Source organism: Manis javanica, chromosome 12 (genome assembly GCF_040802235.1).
Source record: "Manis javanica isolate MJ-LG chromosome 12, MJ_LKY, whole genome shotgun sequence".
Lineage (NCBI taxonomy): Eukaryota > Metazoa > Chordata > Mammalia > Pholidota > Manidae > Manis > Manis javanica.
Genome location: NC_133167.1, coordinates 106,838,925 through 106,854,542, shown reverse-complemented (window position 1 = coordinate 106,854,542; position 15,618 = coordinate 106,838,925). Strand labels below are relative to the sequence as shown.

Below are 15,618 nucleotides of genomic sequence, written 5' to 3'. Positions count from 1 at the left end.
GAACTTAAACATATCCCCATTTCTTCCACATTCATGGAATGCCACCCCAATTACATATGCAGTATTGTTTTTAAACTTAATACTCTGTAGAAGGTCATCTCTCCCACCCAAATCACTGTTGTTTGGTTGATTTCTCCAAGCAACCATAACAGTTAGCTCCCATACTAGACTTTACTAGATGAGCAGTTTTATCCACACTACAGGGAGCGGAGAGAGAGAAATGCTCACATTTTCATTTATCCCCCTTTCTTTTTGTTCTTGGAGTGTCGCTGTGAAGTATTCATTCCTTCGCAGACTCTACAGACCTGTGATGTTATGTATCTGGACTCCGAAGGGACTAGCACATTCTCTTCCTCACTCCGTGTTCTAGATCACGGCTTAACAGGAAAATAAGACAAAAGCTTCCAGATTCTGAAATTCATTCGGTGCATCATTTCCTTCTAAAAGTTACTGCTTTCACTTGATGGATGATAGGAAGCATCATTTCCCCAGGGAATGAGGAAATTTGGAAAACAGAAGTAGCTCATAAATCTCAGTAGTTAAAGATGTGTTTGGTTTTTACTGAGAAATTCAGCCACTCACAGAGTCATTACTTATGTGCTCATTATTTAACTGCAGCAGTGGCGTGTCAAGACCTCCTTCGAAGAACAGCTTCCTCCAGCACTTTGGCAGCAGCCTCCCCGACCCAACCATCTAATAAGGAACTTATGCTTATTGTTCGCAATATGCATAAAACACAGCTTTATGATGGTGAAGAGCAGATTTTCAATGGATGGGCCTTGACTTCCTTGTATCTTTGTCAGTTTTCATTTGAATCAAGCTGCTCACTTGATGACGGAGATCAGCCAGTGTTTCTATTTAAGAACATGAATGGCATTTCGGTATTAAATTTCAGTTTGTTTGTACTCTGCCCATAGTTTAAGACTATAAGCCTTCTGGAAAGAGCGTATGTATTTCTGAATGTTTCTGTTTTGCTCAGTAGGTAATGGTGACATGGAAATTTTAGCTGCCCTGATGGAGACAGATGCCTTTGCATCATTTCGCATAGTTGTGCTCATTCCTGACAGGCCCAAAATGTTTACTGGTGTTCTGATCCCTAGGAAAGAATGTTGAAAGGATATTCAGTTCTGACTCATTTTGTAGGGTGGTTAGGTTCTGTAAAGATGCATGTACCTTACATAACATTTTTAAAAGATGGGGACAGTTTTCTATATTGTTTTATCCTTTAAAGATAAATTCCTCTTAAAGTCCAACCTCTGAGACTTCAAGTAAGTAGAGCTGTGCTGTTTGGGGAGTGGGGGGACAGGGAAGCTTGCCCCTGCACACCTAGCCTCTCAGTCCCAGAGGGTCTTCCAGAACATTCATCAATCTACATAGATTCTTAAAATCCTGTCCCAGAGTAACCACAGGAGACTTACAAGATTGAGGAAAAAAGGCCATTCTAATGTATGTTCTCCCTCAACCTAAATTTCACAGTGGACTTGTTTAATCATAGGCCACCTGGACATGCTAACAGCACCTCAATATGTGAGACTCTTTAAGCCTCTCCTTCCCTGACTGAATATTCTCCGGACTTTCCTGTCTAAAAAGCCAATTGTTTGCTTTGTAGCACTGCTGAGAGAAGGCTGGAAAGAATGAATGATTTGTTCTTTATGCAGCTGGTAAAGAAGAAATGACAGAAGTTCTCCACAGCCTGTAAGCAAACACTTTCTTTTTTAAAACTATTTGAGGACAGTTTTACAGGAAGAGACATTTCAAATACCCTGCCTGCTTTCAATGACATGGTTTGCTGATCATTAGGGGTAAATTTTCCTCTTTCCTCCCCAGGTTAGAAAATGAGCTTAATATGCTAAAATTGTTGCAGGAACCATGGAGCTGCCATGGAGCTATTCTGAGGATGTGCACTGCTAATTCAGTCCTGAGGAGGTATTCTGTTTTCTCTTAGATGGAGTTCACAAAATACACATAATGACATATTGACTCATTACACCAAGGAGTTTATAAAATATTATGGTGGTAATTATTTCCATCATTAGTTAATGACTCTTTTTCATAGGCTAAATTCTGTAAAGGCATTAGAAAGCTCTTCATAGAACTGGACTTGGATGCATGATTTGAGAAGATGTGTATTTATTTGCCACACTGGCACCAGCCACCCGACTACATAGCTTTAGCTACTATTGATGCGTAACCCTTTGCCCCAGATGAACCAGGCTTGTCTGGTTTCAAATCCCAACTTTCTCTTCTTTATATTCAGCTCAGTTTCATCTCCACTTGGATGCAGCCAGGTATGTTCTGCCTTTGAAATTTTACCTTAAGTTCCACCTTCTCTAGGCAGTGCCTGATGTTCTCTATGTACTTCGTTAGAGAACATTCATTGCAGAACCTGTTTTCAATGTAGCACCTCATGAATTCCTGCTTGCTTCCTGTTTGCTTGTTTTACACATGCAAGGTGTGGCTCCACTCACCCAAGTTTTTGCTCAAAAAGCAAGTCATATACTATATGTGGTAAATATATAAATATGTGTATATATATATATATGTATTCCCACATGTGTGTATATATATATTTATCCATCTACATACATGTAGCACATAATATTGTGAGGAATAGAGTAGGTGTCCAAATATTATTGAACTGAATTAAATTCAAGATGTCTTAGGTTGTCAGTTACTAAGAAAAAATAGCTTATTTTAATCATGTACCATCTTCTAAAAGACATGGTAAACTGGAAAGCAGAAAGTTGACACCAAGTTTTCTTTCTTCAACTGTCCTTATGATACTGAAATTTGAGAGTTGTCTGTAACAATGTCGCCTGTCATTGTCATTTTTCAAAAAGTTTGGTGGATAAGCAATGTTCTTTCCTAAAAGTAAATCATTTGAACAGTGAAGCCCTGAGCCTTTAGGTAAACATTTAGGCAGGAGATAAAGGAGTTAGAATTAATAACAACAGGTTATAAGGCGAGAAAGTGAAGCAAGTGTGACGCTGGGGCCGGGGGCTTGTGAGCACTGTGAGCAGGGACACCCTCGTGCTTATGGGAGCCGGCGTGCAGCTGTTAGCACAGCTCTTACTTGACTGCACATCCCAGCACAGCTCTTCTTATCCTACCCTGTCTCCGGGCCCCCACAGTACTCTCTTTAACTTTGTAAGATAGCATTTACCACGCTTTTAAATTAGTTCACTGGCTGGCTGTCTCCGCCACTAGACAATACACACCTTCAGGAAAGGGACTTGGTCTGTTTGTGTATTTTATCCTTAATGCCTAGCACAGTGCCTCTGACATAGAAGATACACCAGTAAGCCTTCTAAGTAATAAATGAGCAAATAGTTGATTGCCTAAACAAAGGAAGAGAAGAACACAATGTATGAGAATATTCCTGGGAAAACTGATCCCTCCTAAGTTACCATCAGTGATGCCAAGTTCTCTGATCCCAAAAATGCATGTAGTTCTCCAAATACAGAGGAAGGGGAAAGAACACATTAAAAATATGGTAGTATTTTATAACCTTGGAATTAATTCACAATGCTATAATGGTCTCTTCCCAAAAATGCTCTGGCATTTCTAAAAAATAGGACAGCTTGGGCAAAATTTAAATCTCTTTTGAAAATTTTTCTATAGCATTTTTTATTATAATGTTATGTCTTTGATAGAAGAACAATTCTATTGATTCAGGTTATTCCTCTGCAGAGTTCCACCTAAGTATAGAAAATGTGCCCCCAAACCCTCACATCTTCAAGGTTTTAGAAAAGTATACCTTTATTCCTTTATGCAATGAACATACAATGCCATGAAAGAAGTCATCCTATGGATGTGCCTCTTGAAAGTTTTCACTGCTGAGATTCTGAGAAATGTTCCTAACGTAACTAACCTCATACCCAGTTAACACGGCAGCCCCCAAATCCCATGAAACAAGGTTTACTCCTCAGAAGGCTATAGTGAAGCTTCCATTGCTGGCTATAAAGTTAAATTCCTAAAGATGTTTTTAAACCTGGGATAGATTTTACTTACTGATGGAGAGAAATGACATACAAAGTTGTAGCTGCTTTTCCTATCTGCGGTACACTATTCTCTGAAACGCCAAGGACTTCTGCCATTTGACTTGATGTGGCCCATTTAACTGTAGCCTGTTTCCAAGCATCAAATAAATGAACAAACAATCAAAAACTGCATGCTTAACAGCATTCTGAAAACCAGATTTATGAAATCACAAGCACAAATATTCTATCAGAGGATTCTACATACTTTCTGCATTCTACCTAAAGTCTCAACTGTGAGAGGAGTGCCTGAGGAGCTTGGGTGTCACGAGATTATTTTTCAAGCAGCCTCACAGATGTTGCCTTGATGAATTTTCCACAGTCTAACATTTGGTCCGTGGCCCTGCAGGCTCAGAAACCTGATCTATCAGCAAAGCTGGAGCAAATTCAATCTCAGACATTGTCTCAGAACTCAAAGAGCACCAAACATTAAAGACGAACTAAAACACTCCCCAGGGCAGCCAGCACATTCTCTTTCTGCGGACAGATCTCGGTGGAGAGCCAAATGGGGGTCAGAGGTCACTTGGTGATGGAGAAGTGGAACAAAGGGACTACATTAAAGAAATGAGGGCAAGACCAGAATTCACGTTCTAGCTCTACCACATCTTGATTTACCCTGGTGATTCACGCAGAGAGAGGCCACTGCCGGACTCACCGAGCAGCCCAGGGGCCCCCTCTCTGGGTGACACTGGCTGGGGCTCACCGTGTGGCTAATGAATCCCTCTCTGACTGACATATTTCTTCTTTAGACATGTGAATATCTCAACCTGGAGGACAAGCAGGTACCTTAAGTTTACATCTGTTCCTCTGCCCTTGCTATTTAAAGGTATCATTAGATTCATTCTTTTTATTTTTTGCTGCCATTCCTTTCTATCCACACCACCACCACCAAGACACAAGTCTCGGTCCTCATCTCCCCTGGCAGGAGCCTATTTCAACCTCTGTCCCATCGCCCACCTCCAAAGATCACTGCTATATAAATCTAACTTGAATAAGGGTTTTACACATGTCCTTTCCCATTTTCCCACCTTCATGCATATCAGCGACTTCTCACTGACTTCTCCTTCTTTCAACTCAAGTTTGAATTGCTTAGCCTGCCATTTAAATCCCTTCATATCTGTGCCCAGTTTATTATCATTTATCTGCTGTGTGAACCTTCTGCCCCAGTCCCTTAATGCTCTGGGGGGCACTCCTGACTCCGTGCCTCTGTTCATTCCTGGGCTCAGCTCAAGATCTGCCTCCTCCATGAAGATACTCTCTGGAAGCCCAACTCTGAAACTGACCTTTCCATTCTTTAGACTCATTTGGTATGTAGTCAGTTAGAATGAACTACTCAGACATCTTGTCTTTTTTATATCTTGTTTTTCCTTCATGGGTACTCACAAAACAGGTGCTTAGAACTGACCCTGTCCACTTGTATGTAAGACTTCTGAACTTTGAGTCTAAGATAGAACTTGAGAAGTACCACCCTTGACAGAAGAGCTGCCATCTCTTGAAGGGTCCTTGGGATGTTAATAGTTCAAGGCTTCTCTAGGCCATTGGAGTGATTTCAAAGAAAGCAGTGTTTTCCCCAGTGCTCATTTGCTCTGTGTACTCTTTGATATTATAGCTAAAAACACCTTTCAACTCCTGTTAGTTTCACTGTTGGTCTCAAAGTAGAGTGCTGGCTTTAAAAATAGACCAGACCTCTGTTATGTAGAGATTGTCATCAGGACATTTAATAGCATGAATGTTATTGGAGGTAGTTACATAGCAAAATGTAACAAACAGAGGTCCCTTGAATATGATGGTGGAGTTGGTAAAAGTTTTCAATGCAAAAGGTGAAAAGGCAGATTTGTAAGTTTTACTGAGTTGCAAAGAGATGAAGAAGGAAATAATCGTGAGCTATTTTTGCTAGCATTTAGCTCTCAGCATTCTTGTTGTGTAAACATATCTTGGTCTCAAGGCTGAGTGGAAAGTGCTTTAAAAAAACACCCTACATTGTTCTAATACAATGATCTTATTTGCAATAGTATCTAGGAAGACATAGTTTCTTCTCTTTACTACCAAAGTACTTCTCCTCATGGGGAGGACGTCCAGAATGGTGTCAACAGGGACTTCTGTGATTATGAAAGACATGAAAATATGCACATCATCTCATATTTCATGGAATTTGGCAACTCCACATCAGAAATGTTGAGGGAAAATCTGGCTTAAGTCTTGAAAGTAGGAATGAGAAACTTAATTCGAAGTGGAATGAAGGTGCTAATCTTTCCTAGGAAGGAGGAAATTGCTAGATTAAACAAAGATAATTAAGTCCAATTAGTTAATTATAAAAATATAAATAAAATAACAGTTTAATTGTGATTGTAAATTATAAATAAAAGAGCTATGTTAAATGGAGAAAGTAGTACTTTCCTGGGCAAAGAGGAATTAACTTTTAGAAGTTAGAGATCAAGAAATAGTAAGGCACCCAATTATCCTACTAATATTAAAATAAAATTGGAGACGAGTTAGGATTACAATGAATAAAAATATTTGATTGTCTAACATAAATATGGGATATTGGAAGGAAGAATTTTGTTAACTAGATCTAACATAAAAACACAAAATTTTTTAAAACTTTACGTTTCCAGGAAAAGTGTTTTCTGTTAGTGATGGTCAATTTATTTCTTTCCTTTTTGAGACATAATCCTAGAGTTCTAATATATCTAAACACAGACTCATAAAAGTAGCCAGGAACGTGGACTCCATCGCATACATTCCTGTGACTTCCCAGCATGAGCGCACCGAGATCAGGCTTAGGACAGGATGACTGTTTATTGTAATTTATAAATATGTACCCAAAAGGAGCTTCCATAGCTTCCTGCAAAACCCTAGTTAATCCATACAAAGATGTGGAGTTTTAGCCAATATTTTATGATTTTATGTATAGCAATTCTCATGATACATAGACAAAAACGAATAAGCTATATAGGCTGCCCATGAAAGCAAATTTTACCCCCTTAGAATCTATTTAGTCTTGTATCCAAAATACGGTTTTTGCTTTAAAATCTAGTTTCCTATGTTTGCTGGTTTTTAAACAAAATATTCCATTTACCAATGTAATATATGCTATATTTAAATAGTTATACCTGTTCTCATGCAGAGCTGGTGGATTGAAGGATTAAATACTGCCTATTTCCTCTAAATCCCATCTTCCTTGTGAGAGTTTCATCCTGACATTTAGATTTTCTTGACTTTTAATGAGTGCATAAATTCCTCACTTTGCACAAGAACAATCTTCCTTAGGAAAAATGTGCTCATTATCTACCTCACACACCAAAAAAAAAGATTTTTTGCCTTCACTCAACTTTCCATGGTCCCAGAGAGTAACTAGATTTTAAAACGAACTATTCCACAAATTTAAAAATGTAAAGAAAACACATTTTGAGAAGGAAGCTTTCTACTCTGAGTGCTTTTCATTTCTCTAAATTACATTTTCTATTTATATGACAGTATACCTTGATTCTGAAAATATTAAGTTCCTTTAAAGGTATTTTGGGCTCTAAATTGTGCATGTTTGCCTGTTGATTTTCAAACCAACAATTAATCAAAAGACAGTAAGACATTGAAAGGGCCCCTGAAGCTCACCGTAAATTATTTTCATTGTACTGAATACCGGTTCAGTGGAATGTAAAGATTTTACAACCTTTAAAGTATGGTTACAATCATTGTTTCTCATTTGGTCTCATACTTCAGTTTCTTCTAAGGAGCATGGATGGATATACTTGCCTACATGCATTCATAAATGTGTTACTTCATGTTCTTATACTCTGTTAATCAGTTTTTTACAAATTAAGCAAAGCAACAATTCCATCAGGAAAACGCATGCCTTTAATCTTAATATTTGACATGTTGTGCTTTATTTCATCATCAAGTGGTTAATCTTGGTCAAATAACTGTTGTGGAAAACAAACTGAACCTTCAGATCTCTTTTTCATAATTACTTTACAACTGAAAATTTGACTGAAAAATTTTAAAACTTTGGGTACACGTTAAAGGACAGTTGAAGTGTGATGAGAAATGAAAGCCTCTAAAAGTATGGCTTGGCAAATGCTTAAAAGTTTTAAAATGCTCATTAATTAAAAAGTATATTTAATAGTTTGTTTCCGTCAATCTATTTTGCAAGGACACTTTGGTTTTATTACCCAGACAGTCACATGGCAAACTGATTGTCTTTTTTATGAAACCATGAAGTGAGTTAACAAATATTTTCTAGAAGGTGATGTTTATGAAATCTTCACTTTGAAGTAGCCACTAAAGAGACTAAGGAAAACATTTCTTGGCTGGAGGATGAAATCACAGTTAAACTCAACGTGAGACGAGCACGCAACCAGACACATACCTTGGCCCTGGCTCACCCCATAGAATTCAGCCGCGATCCTTGCCGCCTCCTTGCGGTTGCCCTTCACAATGTAGAAATGGCTCAGGATGGCAAGGCTGATTTTCACAAAAAGCTTGAAGCAGAAGAGAGAAAGTATCGTAAAGTAGACATTGGACAACTGTTGAGCAAACGGTCGGCTTTCTTCTACCACCGACATTGCTGCACAGGAATCTGTGGCCTTTTCGGCGAGATTCAAGTCTCAGCTGTGCCTGGCTCCAGGCCGGGTGCTCCCGGACAGCTGGTCCTGCGGAAAGAAGGTACCAGCTGGTACTGATGCCTCCGGCTCAAAATATTTATACTCTCCATAAAAGTTATGTGCAGACTCCTATTGGTCTGACAATACCACATGGAAGCAGTTGCAACATGTGTCCCGTTTGCAGGGCTCCTGACTTTTCATTCTCAATATAAAATGACACCCCCACCTCTGTGCTCTGAATTTCAAAATCCAGGTATTGAAATTTATGTACAGATTTATTCCTTTTTTGGTATCCAATTGTCATGAACACTTTGAAGACTTTGCAAGTGAGTAATGATATTCATAAGATCATGGTGAAATTAAGTTCATTAATCAAAGCCTTTAAAATGGTCCTATTTGTAGATCATGAGCTGAATCATCACACAGTCCATGACTTGGTGATCTAATGACTCTACTCACCAAATTAGACAATTACGTTGCTTTCATTGTTATCAGAAAAAGTTTTTTTTAAGTGGATAGATGGGAAAACCAGAGAGTAGTAGCTTTAGGCTGGTTATTCATCTAGTGAATACTTTTTAAGTACCTACTGTGTGTTAAACAATTTTTTGGATGCTGGGGAGACAAAGAAGATTGCCATGGCCCTGCCACAAGGATCTCCTAGTCTAGACGAGGTAATAGATATCAGATAAATACAGAGGACAGGTACCAGAGCTCAAGGAAGGGCCTAATCCTGGTAGGGGAGAATCGCAAGAGGCTTCCTGGATGAGGCAGCATATCCAGAGAATTATCAAGTAGACACAGGTGTTTCATCTAGACTATCCCAAACCAAGCAAAATGATGTACTTTTTAGGCCTGTAGTCTTTAACTACAATCTGATTTTACTTATAAATGACATGCCACTGTCTACAAGGGCATCCTTAGGCAAGTTATATTTTTCAAAGAGAAATAGAGTAAATTATTAAGAACAATAATGTGGAGTGTCAATATTTGGCACTTAGGCCAAAAATAATATGCCAAAATATAAAATGGTGTATTAGGGAGCTTATTTATACATTTAGATGACCAGGTTTGGGACCTGTTCATTGTTGTATTGCTTCCCAAATCTGAGAACCTCCCAAATTACAAGTGCTGGCAGAGACGTAAGCAAACAGAAGTGGCTTTTCTTAAAGGATTATGTCAGGGATTGGTGCACTGGTGGCACATGCTTCCTATGCTGGGAATCTTATCTGACTGGACCGACTGACATGAAACCCCCTAAGGCAGAGGAGACATTGCTGTAAAGGAAAGATGCCCAATACAGCAGGCTGTTTCTGTCCCCAGTGACTGAGCAGCTCTCAGAAAAGTAAACTAGGTGAATAGATTAGAAAGAAATTATTGAGCGCTTTTATGAAAATGGCCGTCGGTATTGTTTTCACAGGCAGGGAATTAGTGTGAGTGGCTGTTCCGAGCCCAGTGGGCCATTTCATATGTGAAGTTAATGGCAATTACCTTCAAAGCACTGCATGTTCCTCTCTCACTGGGGGCGAGATGTGTCACTTACGTAATCCCATGACCACCGCCCTGCGGTGAGTCTTCCCCTGGCATGGTGACCAGGACTGCGCACCAGAGAGGCATGTGGCGCGGCCAGCTGGGCCCTTAGTGCTCTGAGTCACGGCGCCGACTGCCGCCTCGGCACTCCGGCACTGGACGTGAAACCCGCCCAAGTCATGTCTCAGTGTCTGTCTAAGGTTTCACTCCTTCCTCTTTGCCAGTAAGTGCCAGTATAAATAATTATCTCCACATCAGCTACCCCAGGGCCTGGATTCTTTGGGGTTGCGGAGCACTTTTGTTTCAATAAGGCTGCTATCATTGGGGCATTAAGTTTAAATCCCTGTAGTTTTATTAGTAGAAAAATACCAATGTCTCATAGTTAGGATTTTATGTCAAGATATCAGGTTTTATTTTAGTGAATTCTTTGATTCCCACCTCTGTTTTCTGTGTTGGTGTACTCTCTCCTTCTGCAACTTTTACCATCTCTAATTCTACTAATCACTAAATAAACAACAAGGCTCAATAAAATAACTCACAGTAAGTGAGCTCATCACATGTAAACTAGTGTATTTTTCATATTTTCACATAAACTGGATAGTGTATTATTATTTCACTTCCAAATAATACCATGGATAACTTTATTAATATTTAAAAGACACATGATAAGTATGTGCCCCTGTTTTCCTGGTATTAGCATTAAAAAATAAATAAAACAATTAGCAATTTAAGTGACTTATTGAGATACCTTTATAACTTACCATGAGCAATAGCACTATTTGAACATAGTTCTGACTCAAATATCTGCCCGTTACTGCTCAAAATTTCCATTTTTAGGTGTTTACAATCTGAGTGAGCAAATACAATTATGCATATTGAGACTGAGACAGAATCATAGATTCACACACACAGTAGAGAGATAGTCTAAGACTGTATTTAACGAGGTGCCTAAATTAGGACTAAATTCAGAGGGCAGGGTATACATGCTCTGACCATTATGAGATGGAGTCTTGGGTGTGCTCAACAAATGGGAATCAAGGAGAAGGAAAATGTCTCATGACTGGGCTAATCCTTTTAGATTATTCGAAGCTGTGGCCCCCTTAAAAGCAACAGAGAGGAAGCAGATAAAGGGGCCAAAGAAAAGGGTAGTTGAGAATTAGTACATTAAAAACGGTGAGTGTTCAAAACAGGGTCAAATAACTAAGTAAGAACAAAAAGAATAAAGATAAAGAGAAGGATAGTAGGTCTGGCCGGAGGAGTTCACTGGTGGCTTGCAACTCAGTATTTTAATAAGATGGCAGAGTGGAAGTTGGACGTCAGTGTTAAGGGGTGATCCCTACAGCAGCTTCCAAAGGAAAAAGGCCCCTTGGCTTCCTCCTGTTGTTGCCTTTCTAGGTACGGGCTCTGCCCACCTCCACCACATGGGTGTCTGAGGAGGGGGCTCTGGAACACCACCCCCGGCCCTCCTGACCTTTCTCTTTTCGAGTCTCCCGCCCATCCCCTTCATTCTTCCCGGGTACTACTTGGATTGGCAGCTTTTGCATGTCTTTCAGACACTTAATTGCACATCCCTATGACGTTGACTAGGATAAAAACTTTCAAATGTAGCCAGAGTAGTCTTTAGAATCTCAGAGAAGAGAGAATCTCATTTCCAGAGATTATGAGACTAAAAATATCCGACCTAGCTATAGGATTAATCCAAGTTACTAGATTGAAAATGTCAGTGGGACAAAATAAAAACTGTTTGTTTCCAGTGTTTTCTAGTTGGTAAACACTAGCATAAATGTTTTTATGTAGAGGAAATACAGTCACCCCATTGAAATGGCCATTTTTTAGTAGAACTCTGAAGACTTTCATTGACTTCTTTATTCCGAATAACAGAATTTACAGGGATGCATTTCAAACAGCAAGGGTGCTAATGTTCACTATGGTGGCAGGTGCCTTCCCAGGCTCAGAATAGGGTTTTTGAGGAGAATTTATATGCAATGAATTGCAAATTGAGGAAAGTCGTTTGCTCATAAATCTGAAGGACAGTGATGGCTGATAAAATGAAAGGGAAAAAATTATGCAAGTTGTTATTGGTAAGATCATAGCTTATTGCTGTGCTTAAAACACCACTGAAAATGTAACCTTTGTTTTTTCATTTTGTGAGCTCATGAGAAAAAATAAAGGTAGATGAAGCTCTTAGATGTTTAGAATATACTGGAGACTCACATGTTAGAATACACAGGAATTTGACATAAAAACAAATGTTTTTTGAAATTCCAGAAGTTGAAATCCTTAAAGGGAATTAATAACTGAATCTAGTTTTATCTTCATTCAGTAGAGTCTGTAGATTCTGTTTAATTAGTTTATCTTCACTTACCCAAAGGCTGTATTCGTGAAAATAGCCACTTCATAAAGGTGACCCAAAGCACATGTCCTAACTGCTTACAAAGACTCAGACCTTGTGATGTAAGGTTTCTGCCATAAATAATTCACATGTTCACAGCGGAACTACACGTACCGATGCCCCAGGTTCCTGTCACATTAACTTTCATTATTGATGAAGGGTAAACTCAGAGAGATTATAACTGTCATAATAATTACGATTTATATTGTTAGTTGGGGACGGTTTTGCTGAGAGCTATTCTAGTCTGACTGTATTACCTGGGAACAAATTCTTGCTTTTAGCCTCTAGCTATAGTTCTAGTATAGTAGAACAAAAGAGTAATTTCTACTAGTACTATGATAATTCATAAGAAAAATAAAATATTATCCACAAATTCATCATTAACTTAGATTTCATCCAGGCTTTTGGGGGTAAATCACAGGCTTTCTCCAAAGCCCAGAACAACTTATATCCTAAAAACTGACTCACATCTCATGTTGCAGTCATCCTGAGGGTGCCTTAGGTTAAACAGATTGTCCTCACGTATTATGTGCAGGCCAGGAAAACTTGGCTCAAAGCTGGCAGCTCTACAGATCTAAGAGTTTAAAAATAGATTCTATTTTTAGATTAATATACACTTATTAATACTATGTGACATGCACTGTTTTGAATATTTTATCCATTACAATGAAGATTTTCTTTCTTTCTTTCTTTTTTTTTTTTTCAAACCCAACATTTCCTTACAGGATCCTATCTCACCCAACCTCAGTCCGTATACTTGACCCCTGACCCCAGAAAAAGACATTTGACCAAACTAGGAAATGAAAGATATATCTGGGACTTTGGGAGTTTTGGGGAAAATGTTCTTACTCTACAGGAGAAGTTAAGATAGCAAGGTCTGAGCCTGAAGATGCTGGGAGCTGTCTTTATCAGTAAGGAAACAGCCTACCCAGGAATTACGCCAATGCAAAGCACTTAAGCCAGTGAGAATCAGAAAGGTGGTATCAAGGCACCTTTTCTGAATGTCTGAACCTGGCTGCTCCTGCAGCAGCTGGAGTGGACAGTAATATGAAACAATAAATTCCTTTTTCTTGTTAAACCAATGTGAATTGGGATTTCTCTCACTTCTATGAAGAAGTCCTAATATATTTATATTTTCTGGAGTCCTGATAAAGAAATATGAAGTGGGTATTATCCCTGTCATGCAACAGTTGAGGAAACAGAGACTTAAAGAAACTAAATAATTTGCCCAAGATGACACTTCCCAAAGAGGAAGTGCTGGGATGGCAGCTCCAGCTTTTCTCACTGCAATTCTTTTCATACTATTGGTCACGGATTAGAGTTGAAACGTTCGTAGTGCCTCGGTGACTCACTGCCTCCCACTCTATCGCACCACATGATTTACAGGGCGCATTTGTGCCATGTTTGGGTTATAAATAGTCTGTGGCTAAATACTCGTCTATTTCACTGGCCTGAAGCTAATGGCCCCAAAAAAATCTTTGGTGAATAAGATTTTGTTCTAACTACCTTATTTAAACAAACCATCTACTTCCAAGAGTGTTTAAAAGGAAGCCTTTCACTATGGCATCGTTTTGCAGCCCCAAAGCCTGGGGCCACGACAGAAGTGAGACGACGATTCCGCCATGCTCCGGGACTTCAAGCATGCCAATACTATGGGCATTCTTACATATACATTTTAGAAATTAGTTATTGTCATTTCTTCAAAGAGATAAAATGTATCAATTACCCTGGAATATGGCCAACTGACTAATAAATTGGGGTCTGTGAATGACCCTGTTTAGGACCTTATGGTTTCTTCAACAGAGGTATTGTCTTGTGTGCTTGCCTTTCAAATCTACTTTTTATCTCCAATTACAAGCCCCATAATAAAAGGGTCTACCTCATAAGTTGTGACATTTAAAATGCAGTAATGCATAGCACTTTGTCAGCATGATAAGAACTCAGCAATTGATATATCATGATTTCTATTATTTTGTTTTTTAAATTATTTAGATTAGAACCCATTGCATAATAGACACAGCATGTTGCTGTGTGCTTGTCTAACTAAATGTCCAACGTCCAGTAGTATTATAGTCTCCGTCAACTGTAGACATGGATTTATGTAAAAGAAATCTATCAGACTTCCTCTGATATCAGAAAATGTGCCCATTTCTACAACCAGGATTCATAACTTGTGTTATATTCAAAATAAATGATATATTTTTGCTTCAAGATAATGAAAGATAGCTGTTAACTTCATAAGACATTTATTCATCACAAATATTTTGATTATTTTTTCCCCAGGCACATAACAAAGGTTTGCAACAGTTTTGGATACACAGAGAGCAGATACTTCAGGTCTTAGAAATAAAGCTGATCTCACACTGGAGTCCTGGTTTAAGAAATTAAGGGCTGGAAATGCAAAATCTTATCTGAAAATGTGATGATGGCAGTAATAATAAGAATGGTAACAGAAAAATATGTTTTGTTATATGTTACTGCAATCCAACATTAGCCAATGAGTTCATTAAAGTTGCACAGGTTTGGGAATGAAGAAGGTGGAAGCCGCATGGCTACCTTAAAGCCCCAAGCGAGCGTAAAGGCTCCAGACTCACCTTCAGCTGGTACGCTCTGGACTTGAAACAAATGCAATTCCAGTTTTTAACAACAGATTTCCTCTCGGTTGTGCAACTTGTTTGTCTCTTTTCTTTGTCTAATACCTAGAATGTAAAGTCAGTGCAAGGCCAAGAGAAGCCTTCATTTGACCACTAACCTCAGTGTCAGCTCATCATTTTGTATTCTTTCCTTGTCTTTCTCACTAGGTCCATGAACCGTTCCGAGCCTCGGTTTTCCCTTACAGTTACAGTTTGGCTTCATTTTGTCATGGGAACTGCCTCCTGGCTTGGCCTGCTCAGGCTTTCTCCGGGGAGTCCTTTGGGGAGCTCCCCCAGCTGGCCTTAGTCTGTAATACCACCAAAGGCAGAAGCGGGCTTCGGAAGTATTTTGCAAAGACAAAGACGAATATGCAAGGCATTGCAGTCCATGAAACCAAGGTAAGATTTTTTTGTAAGTGGTAAGGAAA

The 15,618-nt window shown here is 39.0% G+C and overlaps 1 protein-coding gene across 3 annotated transcripts in view; it reads right to left on the bottom strand.

Moving 5' to 3' along the window:
- ASB5 (ankyrin repeat and SOCS box containing 5) overlaps nt 1-8,715 on the bottom strand; it is a 31,117-nt gene extending 22,402 nt beyond the window's left edge. For 2 of the 3 annotated variants that reach the window (XM_017669573.3, XM_073219207.1), the window contains exon 1: nt 8,404-8,715. In XM_017669573.3, coding sequence (XP_017525062.3) covers nt 8,404-8,599 — 196 coding nt within the window. In that variant the 5' untranslated portion in view covers nt 8,600-8,715. The remainder of the gene's footprint in view (nt 1-8,403) is intronic. The other variant, XM_073219208.1, reaches the window with a different exon arrangement.
- Between the last annotated feature and the right edge of the window lie 6,903 nt (nt 8,716-15,618).